This window comes from Erpetoichthys calabaricus, chromosome 10 (genome assembly GCF_900747795.2).
Source record: "Erpetoichthys calabaricus chromosome 10, fErpCal1.3, whole genome shotgun sequence".
In the NCBI taxonomy this organism is placed as follows: Eukaryota; Metazoa; Chordata; class Cladistia; order Polypteriformes; family Polypteridae; genus Erpetoichthys; species Erpetoichthys calabaricus.
The window spans coordinates 167974452-167999259 of record NC_041403.2 but is presented as its reverse complement, the minus strand read 5'-3'; the positions used below and the strand labels follow the sequence as shown (position 1 = coordinate 167999259).

General features: G+C 37.4%; 1 protein-coding gene across 2 annotated transcripts in view; it reads right to left on the bottom strand.

Annotated features, from left to right (window-relative positions):
* The window catches only part of sass6 (SAS-6 centriolar assembly protein), a 46576-nt gene that overhangs the window by 20731 nt on the left and 1037 nt on the right, over positions 1-24808 (bottom strand). For both annotated transcript variants that reach the window (XM_028812439.2, XM_028812438.2), the window contains exons 2-8: positions 17615-17675; positions 13265-13344; positions 12523-12627; positions 11724-11895; positions 11518-11595; positions 8950-9069; positions 6149-6340 (exon numbers count right to left, since the gene is read on the bottom strand). In XM_028812439.2, coding sequence (XP_028668272.2) covers positions 6149-6340; positions 8950-9069; positions 11518-11595; positions 11724-11895; positions 12523-12627; positions 13265-13344; positions 17615-17675 — 808 coding nt within the window. The remainder of the gene's footprint in view (positions 1-6148; positions 6341-8949; positions 9070-11517; positions 11596-11723; positions 11896-12522; positions 12628-13264; positions 13345-17614; positions 17676-24808) is intronic.

Here is a 24808-nt window from a genome sequence, read left to right as displayed (position 1 = left end):
GGAAAACAAGCAGGCAAGGCTCCAAAAAGAGAAAGCTCAACTGACCTACATACAAAAACGGGCAAGGCTCAATACAAACAATGCACGACGTAGACTACAACGGGCTTCTCACAAGCACAGCCAAATCGATTACAGCTCCAAAACAACACGTCCCAAATACTGGACATACAACAACGCGCCTCTCAAACGGCACAAGCAAAACATACATGTCACGGACATCAACGACAGACACCTGCTAAACGCTTACGCCACTTAGCTGACAACGCGTTCAATAATGAGTCCACTATTCAGGAAAATTCATTGGGATTAATAAATGTCATTTGCAATCATTGTCATTCACTTAACTTCCCTGAAGAAACAACTGGCAATACAAGTAACACATTTACACGTTGTTGTCAAAAGGGTCAAATTAGACTGCCTCCTTTACATTCATATCCTGAATATCTACAGAAGCTTCTAACTAACGATGTACCTGAAAGTAAAAACTTTATGAACTGCATTAGATCCTACAAATCGGTATCCACTATGAACATGAACAGTAGCACTGCACGTGACATCCGTCTTGCAAAACTGTTAATTATTGATGAATGTACAATGGCATCCAGTCACTTACTCAACACCATTCATAAACTTCTACAAACGTTGATGAATAATAATATTCCCTTTCGATGAAAGGTACTTTTATTAGGAGGAGATTTTAGACAGTGCTTAGCTATTGTTCAACATGCCATGCGCTCAGCTATTGTTCAGTGCACCTTAAAATACGCAGACAATTGGCATTGCTTTCAAAAGATACAGTTAGTACAAAACATGCGATGTCCAGATCCAGATCATAACAATTGGTTATTACAACTGGGAGATGGTACACTCACCAATACAAATAGACTTCACCCAGATATTATTACAATTCCTCAAGCTTTTATCTGCGACGACTTAGTTACAGAGATATTTGGAACAGCAATCTCATTAGACCAAATGCCCCTTTTAACACATCGCACTATATTATGTCCAAAAAATATTAATGTGTAAAACATAAATACCCAAGTCATTGCATTACTTCCTGGACAGACACAACTCTTTCTAAGCTCTGACAAAGTTGACTCTGATCACGACAATGACCATCTTCATTGACCTTACAAGTTCTGACCTGGAATTACCTTTTACACTTAAACGGCGTTTACAAATAATTTTTCCAATAAACCTTTACACTGTGCCACCCACTTTATTGTTTGCTTTCTATATGCATCATCTACACCTTCACACTATTCTACATCTCATTCAAACATCACGCTCTTTGTCATTTCCCAACACCAGGGGTTGGCGAGCGAAGCGAGCAGGGGGCGGAGCCCCCTAGTAATAATAAAATTCTCAAATAAGCCAAGATGCTTTTAACCAACCATTATCACCACAAAAAACACAACTGATTTCAGTTTACCTCAACTCGATTCTCTTATCACATGGGTAATGACGGCACCAGCAAAAGAAATAATCCTTTCATTTTAAGCAAACAAAAGTGTTCTGCTATTAAAAAGTTTATGAAACACGTTAAATATCTAATGATTAAATTCTCACTTATAGCAGACTGAGAAGCAGTTTTAACGGACGCATCAGACAACTGTCATCAGACTTTTATTACCCATTCATAAACTGTGGCGGTTAAATTGTTACGAAAAGCAAATGGCCAAACTTGCCATCTTCCTGCCTTGGTGTTACAGAGCAGATCATTCCTCATTACAAAGACTACAGATGACAGCTGCCTAAAGTAAGTTATCCATTTACAGCTGAGTAAACCAAATGGTTACGCCAGATAAAACAATTTTTGATTTTAATGGGGTCATTCTGAGTTTGGATACAAGTGGGACTATCAGTGGAAAATGAAAGAATGCTGAATGCTGGCAACATGTCAGCCTCATCACACTGCAAGAAAAAAAAAAAAAGGCCCACTTTATACAAATGGATTTCTGAGCTATGGTAAAACTACATTCACATATTACTTGGTTTAATGTAGAAACCAGTCATTTTTGTACCAGGAGTAATTTTGGCTTGATAAAAATATGACCAAGTAAGTTTTCTTCATGTTAACTTGTGTAATAGTTAAGCCACAAATCCAATCATTTCCATGTTTATCATAATCCTAATTAAATTATACTAGCTGCATGTGGTGTTTGGGACAACAAACGACCCAAAGACTCCCTAGCAGTTTTACTATATTCATAAACATGGAGAGGCGTCAGCTAACTCTTAAGAATGACCCAGTGTAGAAGACATGGACCCACCTTTGCTTGCTACCTCACTGGCTTTCGTAAGAAGACACTGGCAATACCATATCATAGCCGTATCACAGGCCTATTGAGTCCTATTAATCTATGCCTTGAGAAAATACCTCCAGATAAGATGTTTTTAATGAAAACTTCAAGCCTTGCCCCCCATGGCCGAAGTGTTTCACTTGCACATTGCTGAGCCATGGTTTGCTTCCTTTCGATGATGTGTCTCTTAATTTGCATCATTACCACAACATTGTTGTTGTGCAGCGGCATTTGCTACACACAGGTCTTTCTTAGTGAGAAATAAGGTGCATGCAAGCTCCGAAAAAATGTAAAATTGTATGCATGCGCCATCTAGTGGCTGTGATTGAGCGTCTAATTTTATGCTTTCCCTCAAGTACCATGGTAGCATTTTTGCTCCAATAAAAACTTAATGGACCCCGTGTTTAACTCCTAATGAAGATACTGAAAGCTAGAAGAATTTCTTCAGCCACTGGCTAAATGAGTAAGTTATTTATTTTGAAGACCACCTGTACACGGTTGTGTTGTCACAGGGTGGGGAAACCTATAGAAATTAGCTTGTGCTATCACAGTTGGTAAACGGACTGAAGCAGGACAGAGACTTTAGTAAGATGCCAGGATGAGATGTTTGTTTGGAACATTAAAAATTGTTTAGCAATCACCATCATAATACATGATTTACTACTCACAAGTGTATGAAAAATACTGTACATATAATAAGTATAAGGCTTCACCATCTTATGTGCTCAGAGTTTTTCAGTTTCCCACCACACTAAAGTTTCTCATTAAAAAATGAATGAATGATGTAATGTTGAGGTGATGAAATTGGTCATCCCGTAGCAGACTTTAATATCTTACAGCAGTGTTTACGACTGCAATCCTAAAGAAGGAGGGCAATCAATGACCCAGGGCCAGGAGTGACATCTGGGCAGATCAATTAATATGTTAATCTATCAGAGAGAAAAAAAAAGTTTGACTCTCTTTTTCCCCCCCTCAAAGAAAACTTTCTTAGAATTTGGTGTTTCTAAATGAACTATCCATCAATGTACAATGTGTTAGTAATTTAAATCATGGATAATATTCACTGTCTAAAAGTAAAGTAGTAATGAAAAGCAGAATACATGGGTTCTCAGTAGGACTAGCATGTCTATCACATACAGTTAGGTCCATAAATATAGAGAAAACCTTTTTCTCTTTTTGGTTCTGTACATTACCACAATGAATTTTAAATGAAACAACTCAGATGCAGCTGAAGTACAGGCTTTCAGCTTTAATTCAGTGGGGTGAACAAAACGATTGCATAAAAATGTGAGACAACTAAAGCATTTTTTAATACAATCCCTTCATTTCAGGGGTTCAAGAGTAATTGGACAATTGACTCAAAGGCTTTTTCATGGGCAGGTGTGGTCAAGTCCGTCGTTATGTCATTATCAATTAAGCAGATAAAAGGCCTGGAGTTGATTTGAGGTGTGATGCTTGCATGTGGAAAACTTTGCTGTGAACAGACAACATGCAGTTAAAGGAGCTCTCCATGCAGGTGAAAGAAGCCATCCTTAAGCTGCGAAAACAGAAAAAACCCATCCGAGAAATTGCTACAATATTACGAGTGGCAAAATCTACAGTTTGGTCCATCCTGAGAAAGAAAGCAAGCACTGGTGAACTCAGCAACGCAAAAAGACCTGGACTAGGGATGCACTGATACCACTTTTTTGGAAAACGAGTACGAGTACTTGCATTTCAGTACTCGCCGATACCGAGTACTTGCCGATACCGAGTACTTAATAAAAACATGATTTAAATTTACAGGTAACAGCTTTAGTCATATAATTTAACAAAAAAAACAAGAAACTCTCGTCTATCCACTGGGAGGTTAGGCTAATTAGCGACACGGGGCTAACACTGCTTGTCCAAATACCCGTGGTGAAACTAAACGCAGAGGAGGCTTGCAGTAGGCTGTGGATATGTTTTTTCACGGAGTCGTGTAGTTTAGGCAGCTCCGTGTCAGTCATGTAGCGGCGGCTTGGGATATCATATCTGGGCTCCAGAACATGGAGGAGACGCAGGAATCCCACATTTTCTACCTCCGAGAGTGGCTGGTCACACAATGCAATGTACTCGATAATTGCCTGTGTTATTTTCACAGCACGTGGATTGTCTCTGGACATTTTCTCTCGTCTTGCAAGAGTTTGCTGCAGCGTGGGTTGTGTTGGTTTAGAAGCGTGGGTAAACTCTTTGTACTCGTTGTGTTGGGATTTTAGGTGCTTGATTAAATTACTTGTGTTAAATGCGCTACCTTTTGAGCCTCCTCTGGACAATTTCGCTGAGCACAATTTGCAGTCCGCCTTTGTTTTGTCGTCTTCATTCACTTTGAAATAGTTCCACACGGCTGACATGTCTCGCCTCACCTTGCCTTCTCCCCGCTCTGAGCTGCAGCCGGGGCCTGGGGGCGGGCACTCAGCGCCTGTGATTAACCCCTTACACGCCGCTCAAACATAGACATTTCTCAGACCGTGGTATCGGTCCCTGGTATCGGGGGACTTTTAACGAGTACAAGTACTTTAGAAAATGTGGTATCGAGGCCGATACCAGATACCCGTTTCGGTATCGGTGCATCCCTAACCTGGACGTCCACAGAAGACAACGGTGGTGGATGATCGCAGAATCATTTCCATGGTGAAGAGAAACCCCTTCACAACAGCCAACCAAGTGAACAACACTCTCCAGGGGGTAGGCGGGCGTATCGATATCCAAGTCTACCATAAAGAGAAGACTGCATGAAAGTAAATACAGAGGGTGCACTGCAAGGTACAAGCCACTCATAAGCCTCAAGAATAGAAAGGCTAGATTGGACTTTGCTAAAGAACATCTAAAAAAGCCAGCACAGTTCTGGAAAAACATTCTTTGGACAGATGAAACCAAGATCAACCTCTACCAGAATGATGGCAAGAAAAATGCATGGAGAAGGTGTGGAACAGCTCATTATCCAAAGCATACCACATCATCTGTAAAACACGGTGGAGGAAGCGTGATGGCTTGGGCGTGCATGGCTGCCAGTGGCACTGGGACACTAGTGTTTATATTGATGATGTGACACAGGACAGAAGCAGCCGAATGAATTCTGAGGTGTTCAGAGACATACTGTCTGCTCAAATCCAGCTAAATACAGCAGTCAAATTGATTCATGATACAGATGGACAATGACCCAAAACATACAGCCAAAGCAACCCAGGAGTTTATTAAAGCAAAGAAGTGGAAAATTCTTGAATGGCCAAGTCAGTCACCTGATCTTAACCCAACTGAGCATGCATTTCACTTGTTGAAGACTAAACTTCAGACAGAAAGGCCCACAAACAAACAGCAACTGAAAGCCGCTGCAGTAAAGGCCTGGCAGAGCATTAAAAAGGAGGAAACCCAACATCTAGTGATGTCCAGGAGTTCAAGACTTCAGGCTGTCATTGCCAGTAAAGGGTTTTCAACCAAGTATTAGAAATGAACATTTTATTTCCAGTTATGTAATTTGTCCAATTACTTTTAAGCCCCTGAAATGAAGGGATTGTGTTAAAAAAATGCTTTAGTTGCCTCACATTTTTATGTAATTGTTTTGTTCACCCCACTGAATTAAAGCTGAAAGTCTGCACTTCAACTGCATCGGAGTTGTTTCATTTAAAATTAATTGTGGTAATGTACAGAACCAAAATTAGAAAAAAGTTGTCTCTGTCCAAATATTTATGGACGTAACTGTAAGTGTAAGACCTTACCTGTACTGTAACAAACTTAAAACAAACACAACACATAACACATACAGATAAGGAGCAGCAGCCATGCATACTGAACCCTAGAAGAAGGAGAAAATAAAATCTTACATCTTCAAAGCCCACAAGTTTTGCCTTGAGGTCCCGTATCATGGAATCGGATTTGTATTTCCGCTCTGTCAGCTCTTTGTTGGCCGTCTCCAGCTCTGCCAGTTTTATCTGAAGTTGTTGCATGCTCTTCTGATGAGAGCTTTCCAGCTCTTTCCTCTGCTGCTCCAAATTCTGCTGAAATGTTGAGTGTGCCTGAAAATTTCACACAGCAGATTTAGTATTTTTTGTCCTACAAAAATGTCACAAAAGTTTTTTTAAACAAGCACTTCAATGCTATGAGTAAAGAAAAAACAATAAGTACAGTGATCCCCAGCTATATCGTGGCTCAGCTATTGCGCCCCCGCTATATCGCAGATTTTTCTGTGGAACATATCTAACATTTAAGCAATACCGTAAATCATTAAATATACATACATTGTTCACTATGGTAGACAAAGAGGTTCGCGTTACAGTACCCACATGATTTCTTACAAGGCCTGTTATTGGCTAAAAGAGGAGACTCAACCAATCAGAGCGGGATTTTCATTCTCTTGGGCTCTGATTGGCTGTCGCTAATGTGGTGTAATCTTGCAAGAACAGCGAGTATGGGCTCCCGACGCATCTCAGTTCTCTGCATATCACGTACCTTGCTTGTGGTCCGATTGTTGAGAGCAAAATCTTTGTGACCTTTTTGTTTTGTTTTAAGCCCTACGATGGCTCTCAAGCATCCTGCATCTTCTAAGCCTTCAGGTAGTAGTGAGCCTAAGCGCCAGAGGAAGACCTTGACCATTCAGGAGAAGGTAAAACTCCTGGATATGCTTCGGGAAGGAAAGTGGCTTGAATGAATCCACGGTACGCTACATCATTATTATGTTACTCTTATCCTAAGCCCGACATCCACATATCATATGTGTTTAGAGAGTGTGTTTTAATAAATGTACATGTGTTTAAAGCATGTGGGAGGGGTATTTTAAGGCTTAAACTATAAAAAAAAAAAAAAAATGTTTATTTATATGGTCTTTCTGTATCGCGGATTTTTACCTATCGCTGATGGGTCCGGAACATAACTTCCGCGATAGGTAGGGGGACCACTGTAGTTAGATTAAAGATGGAAGCGGAATTGCATTTTAAACTTTAAATTATAAACATCAGTTCATGAAACATGAGTTACTGCTTTTTGTACTTAAAACTCCATTCATTCTCCTCATTTTGTTTTTCTTTGTATGAAATTCATGTATTTGTTGTTACTAGCTATTTCTCCTAGATACTTCCTATGGGGTTACTAGGCCAGCAAATGTTATGTCCTAAGAAATTTGGGGTAAATATTTAAATCCAATAAACAGCTTGCATGTCTGAGATGAAAGAGTAAGAACCAAGATCAAATAAGCAAGTAATTAAATTAAAATCCAGAACTAATCGATTGAGCAAAGTGCTTGGAACAAAACCCAGAAGCCATGTTTTTTTTTTTTTTTTTTTTAAAAACTATATAGATCCATTGCTCTAATATTATAATCATCAATTTCAACAGACATATTACACACAGTCTAGAGGACCACTGCGATTCTCTAAAAGCAAGACAAAGTATTTTATTTACGTGTTATTCACTAGCACCGACTAACATGCAGTTTTAAAGTAAATAAACACATCAAAGTTCCAAAGCAGATTGGCAGTAATTCCTGGAAACTATAAAAGGGTAGAGTGCCTAAGGTTAGTAAATTCATTCCCCTTTTGACTAGATTCTTTAAATGAACTCTACTGAAGAAAATGATCACCCAGCACCTTCCACAAAAAAAAAAAAAACTGTAGTACACCAGCAGATTCCCGGTACAGTAAATTCAAAATGGAGTGTGTTTACTTTGTGAACAGGGTACAATATGTGGACTAAACTATGGCACAAGAATACTCTGGCTAAGACTGTGTAGCATCAGCATAATTTCCATCTCCTGCCATCTAGTCCAGACTATAGCTCATTGGTCACAGAAAGCAGTTTATCTTTAAATGATTAGCCATTAAGTACATGCTAAAAACAAAAGAGCTACACAGCACAGAGAGACAGACTCACTCCCTAAAGGTTCAACATGGATAGCGACAGTGAAAAGGAGGTTTGCACTGTGTCAGAAAACTGCCAACTAGCTAGCACACATGCCACTCTTCATTTCCCTAACAGGATTGGGACACTACAAACTTGTTTTTCCTGCTATCTTTTGTATATTTTTAATTTGTATTTGTGAAAGGACTTAACCAGATCTGGGAAGGACTATGACACAGTTGTTTCGTAAAACTGCCTTACGGCTCTATGAGCTACAAACAATCAGTATCAGTTTCGTCAATATCCACGTGCAATCTGCCAAGCCCAAGTGTCCATTAAGGTTTTTTTCTGGAGAACGATTGCGTCTTTTTCAGCGCTCCTTGGATATGCAGCTGAAGTTAAAGCTCAAATCTAAACCGCCTTGCAATGGAATGGTATCCTCACTCCAAGCTTGGTTCCAGACTGGTGTCTAATGCTGTAAGGAAAGGCACCAGCTCCTGTAACCCGGAGACAGGATTAAGCAAGTACAGAAAATGGATTAATGGGTCAGTCATTAGTACTACAATCTAAAATTACAAGGTCTAAGTGTAGAGAAAAGTCAAGCAAAATGACACCATTTATTGGCTAACTAAAAAGATTACAATATGCAAACTTTCGAGGCAACTCAGGCCCCTTCTTCAGGCAAGATGTAATCTGTAAATCTGTCCTGTTTATAGGCTTTTAGAACAAGAGAATTCTTGAAAACTAATCTGCAAATGACAAGTTTTCACTGTAATATGTCACAGCTACATACCTCAAGTGCTTTTTGTTTTTCAGAATTCAGCTCCTGGGAATGCAAACTTGACAGAGAGGACTTATGCGATGTCCACTCTGATCGTAGCCTGTCCAGATCCTTGCTTTTCTCGGACAACATCTACATAAAAAAAATAAAAAATAATCAAAAAACAGAGATCATGAGGTTAACAACTTCCAAGTGGTGTGCAGGTAATCTCGGAGTGGAAATAGAAAACTAAGCTTGGTTATGGTGACCTATTAGGCAAAGATTCTGCTTTCTACTTATAAAGCTATCTGTACCTACACTCCATTTGTAACACAGATAACTACAGACGCATGGTATAAGCAACCAAGTAGTGTGCTAGACAGTAGGACTTATGGGACTTTCAAAATTCGACTTGATATTATTTTAGAAGAATTAAGTGAATAGGACTGGCAAGTTTTGTTGGGCTGAATGGCCGGTTCTCTTCTAGATTGTTCTAATGCTGTAATAAATGACGACACCAAGAAAACTATAAATTGTACTCACTTTGATAGTAACAATGCCTTGGCTGCATTTAATCATTTAATATCTTGTGCTATAACTTCATCACTCTTTCCAATTTACCTTTCTTAGTAGCTTTATATTGTCAAATTTTAAAGCTTGTTTAACTAGAACCTACTCTTAAAGTTGTCAGGTATGCTAACTATGCTTGGCATTTATGTATTTGTTTAAATATGACTACAGTAGCTAAAGGATATCAATCATATTTGCTCTGTAAACTAATTATGCTAAAAGATGCTATAAAAACTTAATGAAGAAACTTTCAAGGAAATATATATTAGCATATTAGTATATTAGTTGTACAGTATTATGAGGACTAGGAATGGATGCTTCATATTACCAGTACATAAAGCTCTTCAATTAAACAACACACTCACCACAAAATGGTAGAGGAGGCTACTAAAGAAATGAATGAAATTACTGATAAGAATTGTAAATCCTGACATCCTTATAACACTCCTGGATCTCTCTATTGCTACAACTAAGGCATATAACAAAGAATTTCCATAGTACATTTAATCTAACTTACTGTCCATAAGCAGTAATGGCGGGGTGAGGAAGAAAGAAAATAAAATAAATTAAAAAAAAAAAGATACAGCAGAGTATTTGCAGTTTTTCCTTTAGTTACAATTTACCAGCTTCTGAACTCTCACAGATGGCTTTTTTTAAGATCATTTGTGCAAAAGCAATATATTTTACTGATACTTGCATAACAAATGGAATTGCTTCTACATTCCCATAAATGTCCCACAAACTGCACAATGTGAAGAATTGGATCCAAAATGCTATGTCCAGATTTAGTCGAGTGTTTTGGTTCATTTTCACAGTTATTAAAAGAAAGAGATTAATAAGGAACATGCAATTTGCAAGCCTGATCATAAAGTGTATTCAAGTAAGTCTTCATCTTTCTTTTTTTCCCCATATACAGACCAACTGTGAAGACTGTACTCTAAATGATTAGATTTTACTGTAAATCTGTCCCATTATCAAAACTTTATGGAAAAGAAACATCAGCTAAAAATACTGGTCATGTTCAGCTGCAGTGTGGACAAGCTTCATGTCCTAATTGGCCAAAGTGTGACAGCACATACGGAAACTTTAAAAAGGTGAAAGTAGATGAAGTGAAAGAGACTAAACACAGAGCCCCCAAGTCTTAACTTTAGTCTTTACTTTGCACATAATCTAGGTAATGCATATGTAATCATGAAAATAAAGTTTGATTACAAATGGAGATAAATGATTGTATATTGATATTATCAATTAGTTATGATGAGAGGCAAAGACATGATATTTGAGAAATATTGCGCAACTAGAACTGGTTCTGATGACCTTTTCCTCTATCTCAGTGTGCTTCCATTGACTTTCTCGTATACTATCGATTTTTTTATTTTAGCTTGTTATGTTCATCTATCAAATTCAAACCACAATTGTAAAACTTTGAAGCTTTTTTTGGCTGTGTACGCAGGAGACCCGACGACCAAATTAACCAATGAATACTCATCTGGAAGTACAAGGCATAAAAATGTAGAAACAAGAAATAAGGAACACACACATGCCGAGCTTAATAAATAAAAGAAAAGCTAGTCTGTCTGATGCCTCATAAATAAATAAAGGATAGATTGCAGCTGTTAACCCTTTGTAAAGCACTGTGCTTTTAAACAACACAATATTGGCAGAAAAAGGGGCAAGCACAACTGCAATGGAATGTCAGCGTGGGATTGGTAAATGTAAAATGGGTTGCAAGTTTCAGTCTTGTGAGTTGACAAGGTGTTATGATGAGATCAGCGATTGCGAATGGAAAATCTGACATGCACCACAACAAAAAGTCGCGTAAGGTGACATTGACTTTAACCAGCTCACAGATTACGCATGTGTAACAAGGCAGATGCTAAAATCCTAAGCGTAATGGTTTGAGGTTCTTTAGCAAAGGTTAAAACAATTACCAAATCAGAGTGCCCATGAAGGTAAAATCCTCAAGAAGAAATGCAACCAGTTGAACAAAGACAAACATTTAATCCCAATTACTGGAAAAACCTGACATACCTGTTGCACATTGCTAAGCTGCCTTGATAGATCATCCTCCGTTTTTCTGAGCTTTTCTTCTAACAGCAGCTTCTCATCCTGTCAAAACAAAATGTCTGGCAGATAAGGACACACAGATATCACTGATTAAATATCCAACTAACCATTGCATCAACTTGATTAATCCAGTTTGGAAAAACAAAAAACAGAAAAATATAGCTGCCTACCTTTATGCACTTTAGGCAATCTGCTAAGTATTTTTTAATTTCCACATCAGTGCCATGTAGAAATTTGAGGGAAAGATGTGTGAGGTGTTTGAAAGCATTTGTCTCGATAACATTTAGGTGGGAAGGAGAGTGGTCTAGCACAGTCACAGGAGAGATTAATTGTAATAGAAACCTGATAGAAAAGAAAAACACAGTGGAACAAAATTAAACATTGGATATGATAAAAGAAAAATTTACAGTAGGAGGTCAAGCACATTACTAACAGTTGTCAAGTGATCCACTGGATGCTCAAAAGAACTAGGATCTTATAGAAAGCATAAACCATGTATAAGTTTCCCCAAAGACAGTATCACTTCATTAAATAAAGATTACTTATAACCTTAAAATATATCATGTAGTTAGTGAAGTCATGACTTGGTATTGTATTCTCGCCATGACGACTTATACTTCTAATATTTTCAACAAATTTTGTCCATGATCATTTTATTCTGCTGGTCCGTCAATATTGATTCACTGATCCAATACTCCATCTGCCAACACAGCATGCAATATCTTGGATACTTAAATTATTTCCCCTAAAAGAATTTTGAAAGAAAAATTATTCTAGAATGCTCATTATGATAAAATGTATAATCCCATATTACGATTATCTCAAACAAACCAATTGGTATGTGTATTATATAATGGCAGTAAAAAGTTGCATTTCCTTTTTTGTAAATGTGATATGACCATATAACTAAATCAATCAGAGACAATCATGCAAATCAAATTTTGGCAATGTGCATCATCAAACACCTACCTAGGACTTTCTTTATCTGCTTCCAAAATGCATTGCTGTAACAAGTCTATAAATTTTTGTGGAAATGAAGAAAAGTCTACCAAGAGGCCCTGCTGAAGTTTTATACTGTGGAGCAAGCAAAAAATACAATAAAGTCAGGTCTTATCAAATAAAATGGCAATCAGATACACTGATACAAAATAATTACAGAACCAGAGAGGCACAGTAAAACAACAAAGCAGTTATTTTGTTTTGTTTTAAGATAAATACACTTTGCATACCAATATTATACAATCAGTTCTATTTTTGGTCCATTTTATGTTTATTAACAAAGTCCAAAACAGACTTTAAACTATTTGAAGAAAGAGAAAGCACAAGTCAAGTCTAGTAAAGGCAGGCACAGTGGCGTCAATGCCTGGAAAAAGATGTTAGTCTACCTTGGAATAAACATTATGGGAATAAATTAACAATAATGACCATATCAGATAAGATTTCACCTCTGGTCCCTGCTTCCTAAAAATTTCACAGAATATGTTTAAAAAAAAAAAAAAAAAAAATGAACGGTCCCAAATTCCACAAGAACAGGATACACAGTTAATAAACTACGCCACTCTCATACAAATCACCCTAGAGCACATTTTTCTTCATAGACATACTGTGAATTTCTGTATGAAAGCTTTCCTCAGAGAATAAATTAATCTAGATAATGCATACCAAGTCTAAGAATCAAAGTATGATTTGAATGCAAAATTAAAATTTGTACCTTTGAAAATCCTCTTCTGATATTATAAGATTGTAGAAAAAAAAAGGGTCTATGTCATCTGTTAACCGTACTATCAAGTCCTGTAAAAAATGAAAAAGAAAAATAAATGGTGGCCATGTGTTTGCTGGGTTTAATTTAACAATTACTATTAGGAAGACCTGTCGTAACTTGCTTTCTTCCCCTTATGCAGTCATTAGGCCTTCCTTAGGCATAGGAGTAATACTGGGATGGCCTGGTGTACACAGTTGTATCCTTACACCTCGTTTTTATCATCTTATTTTACCTTCTATTCTCCTTTACATGGTGAGGGTTGAGGCGGCATGGTGGCGCAGTGGGTAGCGCTGCTGCCTCGCAGTTGGGAGACCCGGGTTCGCTTCCCGGGTCCTACCTGCGTGGAGTTTGCATGTTCTCCCCGTGTCTGCGTGGGTTTCCTCCCACAGTCCAAAGACATGCAGGTTAGGTGGATTGGCGATTCTAAATTGGCCCTAGTGTGTGCTTGGTGTGTGGGTGTGTTTGTGTGTGTCCTGCGGTGGGTTGGCACCCTGCCTGGGATTGGTTCCTGCCTTGTGCCCTGTGTTGGCTGGGATTGGCTCCAGCAGACCCCCGTGACCCTGTGTTTGGATTCAGCAGGTTGGAAAATGGATGGATGGTGAGAGTCACCGCATTAGCAGGCTGAAACAAAGACTGTTGCTGAATATAAAGAATTTTCATGCCATTTGAGAGCAGTATAATCCATGGGATATTAAATTAAAAATTTAGAGATCTCATTGGGTAACTGATGTTATTATACTATTTGAAATTGGAAAAAAATAAAATTCTCACTTAGAGGATCTGCGCAGAACGTTTTGAAAACCTGGCAGGATTTGATCAATAACATTTTAGAATAAGCTTTTAAAGCACTGAGGAAGCAGATTCTCTCCCCATTTCTTTTTCTTCTCCATTTATCTTTATTCACTTATTAATTCTTCTATTTATTTCCACTAGCTTTAAGTTTTACTCTGCTGGCCAAGCTCTCTTTCTCAGGGGTGGGGGTTGATTTGTTTTCGATCCTATTTTTGTTAAAATTGATCTATTTGTATGGAATGTTGTGTGATTACAATAAAATCAATAAAATTAAAAAAAAATTTTTTTTTTTTAGAGATCTCAAAACACATTTCAAGATATCTTCAAGGGATATCCTGGTCACTTTCGTATGTGTAATGTATTTTATAATATATCAAATGCAAATGCATTTGGGGATATCTTGAGATGTGTGTGCTCTTTAAGATATCCAAAATGCAACTCCAGATATTTCAAAATGACTTCAATGGGACCTCCTGTCATTTTAATATATCAGATATTTTGAATTTCACAAAGCTTATTTTAAGACACCTCTGAATGCACTTGAGATATCAGAAAATGGTCTGGACATTATTTCAAAGTAACTCAAATATAATCAAGATATTTTCACATTAACTTGCATCTAAAATATATATTTAAAGACAGTACCTCAATTTCTGATATCTTAAAATGCATTTGTATTTAAAGATAACCTCTAATTGTATTTCAGGATATCTGAAATTCATTAAGGTATCCGGAAAAAGATATTTAAAGTTATTTAAAGATAACTGAACATAATTTTCAGATGTTTAAAATACAATTAAAGACACCTCAAGTGCATTAACATACTACATCTCTCAAAACAGCTTCCTAGCCATTTTGAGATTATCCAAAATGCATTTCAGGATACCTCAAAATGTAGAGGAATGGATTTATTAAGTATGTTAAAATAAACAGGATATCTTACAAAAAGAATAGGAAATTTTAAAGAAAGTGATTCTTAGAAATACCATAGTGAATTTTAGGTCATTTAAAATGCTTAAATGCTAATTTGAGACATCCAAAAATGTATTTTAGATATTATGAGATATCAAAAAATATTGAAGATATCTGAAAACATTCAGCAGCTAATTTTCTCCTGTCTTTGTTTGAGTATTAGATGTCTGAAAAGCTGAACTGCATTTATGATATCAGAAATGAATTTGGAGATGAATCTAAATGTTTCCATGTAAGTAAGGTGAACAAACTTCCTTTATTCTAACTTTTTCAGTCACTACCTAAAGTGCGTAGTGGAAGTCCCCAACAGAGGTGTAGACAAATTGAAGGGACACCCAAGCCTGTACTGTGCCTGAAGTATTGTGGTGTATGTGCAACCTTCTCATCAAACTCCATTCTCTCCACTCTTACGCTCATTGATTTTTTTAACTTCTTAACCTGTAATTGTTGAGACTGGATTAAACAAATCATACACACAAACCATGAACACATTCTTGTTTCTCACACTAAGCCTGAAAGTACACCACTGGCATTTTGTATGGCACGGACACATTCATAGCTCTCTATCCTTTCCATTTTCAACAGACACTAACCCTGGACATGATGTCAGTGTATCACAGGATATCTCCAAACGTGAAGATATCACCCACACCCACTCATATTTAGGACCTAGAAAGACTTATTAAATACCTAACAATTAAAAAAGGACAATTCATTTAAATAAACTGCTTGTAATGTTTTCTTTATCCAGAAATCAACAACAAATCTGAGGTCATTCCTCAAAAAGATTTTCTTTTTAGTTTGCATAAACAACTAATAAACATTTGTCCTTTAGCAAGGAATGTGAAGAGTGGTTAATCAACTCTGACTTCTTACATTTAATAAATACAAAATATATTTAAAAAAATTATAAAATATCATTCCCACAAAAAAATACTACAAAACATAAAGACTGTAGATGTAACAAGTGGGCAAACAACCTTATATAAAAATTGTTAAATCTCTCTGCACGGCCAGATTACAAGGATTCTTCTAAAGACCTTTTCAAGGTTAATGTGACTCATTCTAATTATGTGCCAATGTATTCGGCGCTGGCACTGCCTCAAAGCACAACCAACCTACCAGGTTCAATTAATGGCTTACCATTCTGCATAAAAGGTAAATCCCATTAAACAATTAGGTGATCATAGTAGTAAATTGGAATTCAATCTTTAAACCTCTTTAGAAATAATGGACAAAGAGTCTGAAAATCTCAAACATATGTCATCAGGATATTTTATTTAGGATATTCCCACATCATGCCTAATAAAATAACAGAAGACACAGCCTGTCTAAATATTATACACCCCCCACATCATAGTCAGGCCCTAAAACATGACTTCTTGCTCTAAGCATGTAACAAATTTCATACACTTGAGCAAGATCAAGTCATATTTGTTTTATAGAATGCTTACATATGGATGAAGGTTAAGAAATTCAAATCATAAGATGAATTACAGTTTTAAATCCATGATGTTTGGCAGGTGTAATAATTATTTTAGGGTTTGGAATTAAAGAAGAAAATTCATCATAGATGGAAGAAAAGAGGATGTTGAAAAGAATTGGCATTGTACTATCATGCACAATATTCCATTTTGATCCCCATATTCAATCACTGTAAATAATAAGTCGATTACTACAAGATGGAAAAGCCATTCATTTCAAGGCAATTTAACTTCAGTAAACCTCGACAATAGCCGTTGAGCCCTCCTTTGACAAGGAATATACAGGACAGGGATGCTAACCCATGTCAACTCAAACACATTCAATGCTGGTTGCAAGTTAGCTGCTCCTGGATTTCTTATCCAAACTGCATTACTCTAAGATTTTGAATAAGGGCACCAGCAAACTATAAAGTCTGTGTGTTTTAACTTGTACAGCAGCAATGTTTTCCTTCTTCATGGAATCGAGTTAGGTTGTCAGGTACAATGCACCATTCCACGAAAAAGAATAATGAGTTGAACGTTCTGATGTGCTGGTTTGGTACCTTTATTAAGCAACTGAATGAAATCCGTTTATTACTCTACACAAACTGCTTCAGTCTCATCAATCCTCTCACCACAGGCCCATGGGTGAATACTGTGGATGATTAGAGGGTTTGGGCCAGTTTCTCCTGTAAGCCAAGAAATTGTCATGTATGAAAATCCTAGTGAGGCTCTTGTTCTGAGATACTTATGCACCCATTGCCGGATAGAACTTATACTACTAAACTGAAAAACCCTTATACTTTCATTCTTGCCCATTCTCCCTCTGAACTGCACACACAGTACATTTTTATAAATCAACCTGATTTAAGATGTACTCTATCCACAGCCCATATGAGCTATTACTGGTTGAGAGAACTTAATAAGATGAGCACTGTGTGTACAGTTATATTCTGTGGCAAATTCTTCAGCCTGCTTGCATAAATCAAAATAGAAATCTGTGATAAACATAATGTTTACCTGAAAAGCAAGCAGAAACCAAACATTTCACAACATTTGGAATGATACTCACTTTTTTGTGGATTGGGTTTTTTGGCAGTTGTAATTCAATGCAGACTCTAATATTTGCCCTTCTGAAAAAAAAATATATATGTAAATGACATTAACATACACATTACTTATTGAATACATCTTCCACATTAGTCATCCAAGCAGTAGATCACAATACAGATAAACAGAACGTTTCCGCTTATAACATCCATCTGTAAGCTTCTTAAATGAACAACTTTTCCAGAACAGGGCTGATAATTTTCAGTTTTCTTCAGAAGCTTTTACAAAAATATAACAAATATTTAGTAATTTAAATGAAACTGGGAAGAACGAGTTGACACAAAAAAGATTTTAATACACATTTAGTCTTAATCCGTCAATTACAATTCATGAAGAAAGAGTCCAGAAATAAAGTCAGGTGGTGGTTTCAAGTTCCCAAAGTTGCTATTTCCAAATGTACTACGCTGTGATGAAGCTTGAATGTCTTGTGTCATTTTGGCAAAATTAACTTGTAAATATCTCCAAATATCCATGAGTGTTTAGGTCTACAAATGTACAGAAAAGAAACCCACAGGGATCAACCTTACACATTCCCTTCACAAATGAATTACTTTTACCATACCTCTCATTAGTCTCAAACTGTTTAGAATTAATATACATCATTCCTAAAGTTTTTCCCCCATCACACGCCATATGTTGGAATCATAAAGTGAGATCCTCCTAATATAAAGTACATTAAATAGGTTTTTCAGTAAAGGCCTCATAAACACACTACTTTGCTTAAACATAACTCTTAATTTCTGAATTAATTTCCACTCAAAGATGAATAAAGCACTCTTTATCAAACAGAGTCCTCACTGTGTAAAGTGTAATTATTTTAACTTTTTTTGTACAAGGTTGCTGCTTGTTTGTGTACAGTGATAAGTCCACTTAGACTCCATTTTCTAATTAGGTGCACTTTCAAGTTCCACACCACCAATGCAAAAATTTTCCCTTTAAATATCTGCCTAAAATAGTTTCCAGATGCATCCGGTTTGCCCACAAAGGCTACAGATTTTTATTCAATCATTTCTTAATTAGAAGCCAACTTTTTTAATGAGACTAGTTGTTTAAGTGGTGTGTTGGTGCTACACTTTGCCCAATAAGACTAATCTAATATTGTAGATGTTGTTCTCCTGAAGAAAGTGTCTAAATATTTTGTGGACTGGCATATTGATATTTATCTGTTCTTTATCATTTAGTTTTACTTAAGTGCTTTTTGAAATAAAAATATTTGCATGAAAAACAGTTTTCTAAATAAGAAATTGTCTGAAAAAAAAAAAACCTGCATCTACTGCTGCCTTGAAGGACCTCTGCTTACCAATATCTCCCAATTTACCCAATTAATGTTCATCAGCAAATACAGAGCAATCACTTACTCTGCATTGCTTTTATTTAAATTATGTATTTTATGGAAAAGGAACAAAAGTCCATGCACTTGCATCTGACCTCCATTTTGCTTGTAGCTAAGATGAATTACAGTTCATTAGAAAAATTCTGTAATCCCCTTCTAGCTTCCAGGACCTGACAGATCTGTTTACCTCCACATATTAACGTGATGAGTTACAAAATTCTGTTAACACTACTTTCCACTGCATGTATCCATCCATGTACCCACAAGATCTTTTTCTAAACCACTCATCTGGTTTAGGGCACAGCACACTGAAATTATCCATTTTTTCTTTTCTCACATTAGAGTTGCAAGTCAGAGTAAGTAAGCTCTTTGGAATTTCCTTGATTCCTGCATTTATTACTAATAAAATGAGGTCTGGTCTTCACCCAAGTCAGAATTCTAGACAAGCACAATCTGACTTATCAAACACACGCACAGATATACTTTTATGTCTTTATTGAGCACTTTGAGTAATCATTCACAGTGCAGAATGGAAAAATGAAAAAAACCCTTAATTACAATGTCTTGGACATCCTCGTTTAGCAACAGCAATACCCACCAAACTTTTCCTTGTAGTTGCTTATAAGACTTGAACACCACCGAGAACAAATTTTGGACTTCACTGGTTGTGTGTTTTTAATTTAGTTAGATTGTGTGTGTCTGCAATTGTGATCTCATTTTATTAACAATCAATGCAGAAATTCAGGTAATTCCAAAGGGTTCACTTATGTTTTCTTGCAGCTCTATCTGAAGAACTCTTTTGACCTTCACACATACCTAAGATTCTTTACATGTGTTCACACGTGAATGGAACCTTAACGGTGGCAATTCTACTGATAACTTGAATAGGTTATAGTCATCAACTTCTCATTAAAACTTTGCAATTAAATTACTGGGCAACAACCAGTTTAGTCCAGGGCTGCAGAAAGCCAATTCCACTTTCAGTGGGACATTCTCAATTTCTGGATGAGAAATAAGCTCATTCCCCAAAATGAAACTGAAATCTGACAATACCGGGTCAACAGGAAAGTCTGTCTGTCCAGGTGTCTGTACATTGAAGCCCTCTAGTTAAGGGTGCACTCACCTACACCAGGACAGTTTAGACTTACCATTGAAATGTTCACTTTTGTGATGACAATCTAACATTCATACACAACTATGAGGAAACATCCTTAATGACTGATGTGCCTGGTTTAAGGGACAGATATTGGTGCAGAGTACTCAACCAGCTCTCTTCTTATGCAACTGCAGCTTCTAATGTGAGATCTTCCTACTAGGCACACTCGGAGTACAGTGAAGGGCAACAGTCACAGCCATTATAGCCACAGGATAACTCCTTTTTCTCAAGTTACTAATCCGGCTTCTGACAATGAGGGTATCTTTTTCACAGTGTGTTCAGTTCACTTCTAGCTCTGCTGAACCACCAGACAATATTAATTATCAGATAGATTTTCTTTAGCTACACAACTCGTCAGCTGGGCCCAGTCACTTTTTACGGTATTGAAATGTACTATATAGCCTGTGCCCAGTGTATAACTGGCTAAAAACAGCAACATAAGGAAGGCATTCACTGCAGTTAATCCTTCTTAAGACTGCGAGCCATTGTCTATAATAATTTATTACTTCAGTCAGTGACATATTTTGGTGACTAAAGGGCTAAGTAAACAATGTAAGGCAACAGCAGCCTGGCACCAAAAGATATCAAAGTTTCTACCTAAAAGCAAATGACAGTCTAAAAAAATAATAATGATAAATAGAAAAATGTGAGAATATTTTTAAACCATAGACTGGAATGGCCTGCTTAAAAGGTCCAGAAACAACGTTACAGCAGCCATTCTAGAATTCAAATATCCAAAATGTCTCAACACAGTATAACAAAAGCATTTAAGCCATGAATGAGGAAAGTGGTGTATTTAAAGGGTTCTCTTGTTACAAATAATTTTATTAATAAAGTGTTTCACTTTACAAGCTTAGCCAGTAAACAGTATGCAAATCTAGTAGCACAGGTGCCTTTCAAGATTCAATACAAAATAAACGTTTTTTATTGATTTTGTACTTAACACATAGTTTCCTCTTCCACTGACATGTTTATCTTGGCTTCAGAAGATCCACCCGAGTGCTCTCAAGTCTTCTGAGGTATTCAAATGAGAAGAGTGCCTACGTAGGCCCTTATGCTTTTTTGCAGAACAGGTATGTTTGGGCGAGTGTTGCTGGCACAGTAACGCCAACCTTAAATAACCGACACAATTCCTATTAGTGGGGGATATGTAGATTACAGACCACCCTGGTTATATGCTGACATAATCCCATTGATTATCTATTTCAGACCACTGAAGATTCCAGACCTGCTCCACAAGACTCACTGACAAAAGGAAACCTTTGCATATTTCATTGCAAATGTGTTAAAAGGCCAATCTGGGATTTGTCAGCTCTCACATATTGTTTTCACCTGCACACTCATACATTTATATGCGATGTTCCTCCCCTAGTTCAGGAATATAACTGTCTCACACTCAAATAATTCAACTGGGGGGTTACATTGGGGCAAGGCTGTCCTACATGGCAGTTCCTGCAATCTCTAATACAAGACCCAGTAGGCAAGCGGTTGTCACAGAACACAGATTTAATGTGGCACTCTCATGAATTCCACAATTTCACTTCTTACTAGACTCTCACTCACGTCTCACACCAAGTCTCCTTTATCTTTCTCCTACATACCACCCTTAAGTTTTCCACAAGAGGTTAGAATTATCTATTATACATGAAACCCAATGTGTTTTTTTTCCTAGCCGTCTACATGGCATGCCTAGTAATTTATTATATTTCAGACATTTGATGTGAACATTACCTACTGAAAAACACTAATGTAGATTTAGCCACCTCTCCTAATCATATCCGACTGAAACTTGCTGAACTTGGTGCCACGCATGCAGCTCTTGTAAAGACTGTACAAGACCTTGTTAGGGTTGGCCGTAACACACACACTAGTTTTACTGTCACCACAGGGATTACCTATTGAGAAGATACTCCTCATAGCACCCTTAAATGCCAGATAGCACACATTTGTGGATAAACCATCTTTCAAAGCCTGACTGCAGTTCTCTCAGAAATGTGGCAATACTACAATTGAACAGAATCTCCAAGCTCACCTGCTAGCTATCTACCACACATTTTAAAGCCACAGTTCTTGTCCCCTATTCAGAAGAATAATGAGCTGCGCATTTCTACCAGCCCCACATAAAAATCCGAGAAACAAAAATTTGGCATAGATAAGCTTTCCCATTATACCATTCCCTACCTAAGGCAGAGTGGTGGCTCTGAGGTTAGGGATCTGCACTGGAAATCGGAAGATTGCCGGTTCAAATCCCGTAAATGCCAATAGGGACTCTTCTCTGTTAGGCCCTTAAGCAAAGCCATTAACCTGCAATTGCTGAGCGCTTTGAGTAGTGAAAAAAGCGCTATAAAATGCAAAGAATCATTATTTTTTTAGCTCTAAATTGTGTACCACTTGGATCAATTTCTTGCACAATAAATTTATATTTGTCAACATAAGCTACCTAGTAATTACAGTCTCTGCACACACCTTCATATGCAATGCCTTTACATGGCCCGCCATGAATCAATTTTACAGCACCATTAACAGTATATGAGGTCCTTGACCTTGCTAAAACCAATACAATACACTACGCAATTTAACAACTGAATGATAGCACCGTGAAAAGGGTGAGTGACCACTGATATAAACCTTTTAGCTGCACCTTAAGACCATCCTACAGTTAAAAATCAATCGGTAAGTTCCACAGCAGTACTCTTGTTTAACAATTTACACAAAACTACCACAGTAACAGCCGTACCTACTGGTCATGTACAATGTGGAGTTAAAAATGACCGAGGCATACCATCCATTGTAGCAAAGAAGGTACACCGAAGAATAAAGATCCACACCACTAGGTCCACCTATGGTTAATTTTTTTTTTTTTAATATACAAAATTCCATTATATCACATTGATATCCCCACGTGGAAGTAACAAGGACATACAAATACCTTGGGGTGGATCTGAATGACAGGCTTGAGTGGAGCACAAACACATAGGCCATCTACAGTATTTACAAGAAGGGTCAGACTTGCCACTATTTCCCAAAGAGGTTGAGTTTGTTTGGTGTATGCAGGCCACTCTTACATGTTTGCTACCAGTCTGTAGTTGCTATGCAGTAGTGTGCTGGGGACATGGCATTAGTGAAGGTGGTGCCAACAAATTAAGTAAACTGATTAAAAAGGAGAGATCAAGGATAGAGGGGGAATTAGGCTGGACTCACTGGAGGAAGTGATAGAACATACAGTCACTGAGGAAAGCTGCTTACTATCCTGAACAATGACTCTCAATCCCTGTATGAGGTTCTGGCTAAACAGAGGAGCACATTTAGTATCAGACTACCGCATTGCTCCAGAGACCAACATGTGAGGTCTTTCTACCCTCAGCCAGCTCAACAATGAGTCACCCCTTGACCAAGGTGGTACTGTGCCCTCTGCGTGCCAAATGGTAATGAGCTGGTCTAGTAGACATTTTTACAAACAATGACAAAATGTGCAATATACTGTGCCAAAGACTGACATCCTGTACTGTGAAATTATGTGCAATTCTAATCACTTTACACTCAGTAAATACTTATACAATGTTAAATAATCCATGTTATATGTGTATTTGTATTTTGTTAGCATGCCTAAGTTTATTCTAATATTTGTTATGTGTATTTGTGCCTTTTTTTTCTGCTGCAGTAACCCAGCAATTTCCATCAGTATAAATAAAGTTAATTTCTGTCTGTCTATTACAAGCAACATGACTAACACAGTTACCGTCTCAACAGCTCCTTCCATCCCTAGCACACTAAAAAACTATGCGACTCTTTCACGGTTCCTTCGATTCTGCCACCTCTGCAGTGATAAGGTTACTCCTGTAATGAAGCACTCAGAATGAGGAGTTTCTTCAATGATAGAAGTTTCCCTTATCATGTTCTGGACAGGTTGGTGAATCAAGCCAGGGGCAAACCGATAAACATTCACACTAAAAGGAAGCCCAATAATTAAACTTGCATCCTGCTGGCCTTCCCACTCCACCACTAGTCATTAAACAAAATGTCCCCATTTTGCAGACTGATCCTTCCATAGAAGCTTTTTTTCCCTAACTCTTCCTTGATCTCCTTACATCAACTGTCTAACTTACACAAACTTCTTTTCTGCAGCTCACTTCACAGAGGAGGGCCACATTCCTCACCAGACACTTCCAGCTGTAACAGGAGACAAAGTGTCACTTGCCAATATGTCACCAATAACACCCGTTACATCTGACCCCTCTGGTAAATTCAATATGAAACAATGAGCCTCGTTCCAGTTTAAAAATCTTATTTACTACATTTTTTAAAGGAAGTGTCTAGCAACATGCAGAAGTGAAACAGGTAGACGGCTAGCAGGCTGCTTCAAACAGCACATCTGACCCTTTAAAATCAAAGACCTTACAAAGCCTACTGTACTGAGGCACAGATTTCTGTTTGCTTTCACAGGATTTCAAAGACATTTTTCAAAATAAAAATGGATGCATGTCGGCTCGTTCTCAACCTGGGATTATTTCTCCAAGTCTTAATGACCGACTAACTTTTCATTCTTTCCCTTCATATTCTCACCAACTCTTGCCAATTCCTCTTTCTTCTGCCGACTTTGTCCCCTCCTAAATATGTTACCTGCTTTTCCTTTTCAGTTACATACTTGATGAAGGCTATACAGCCAA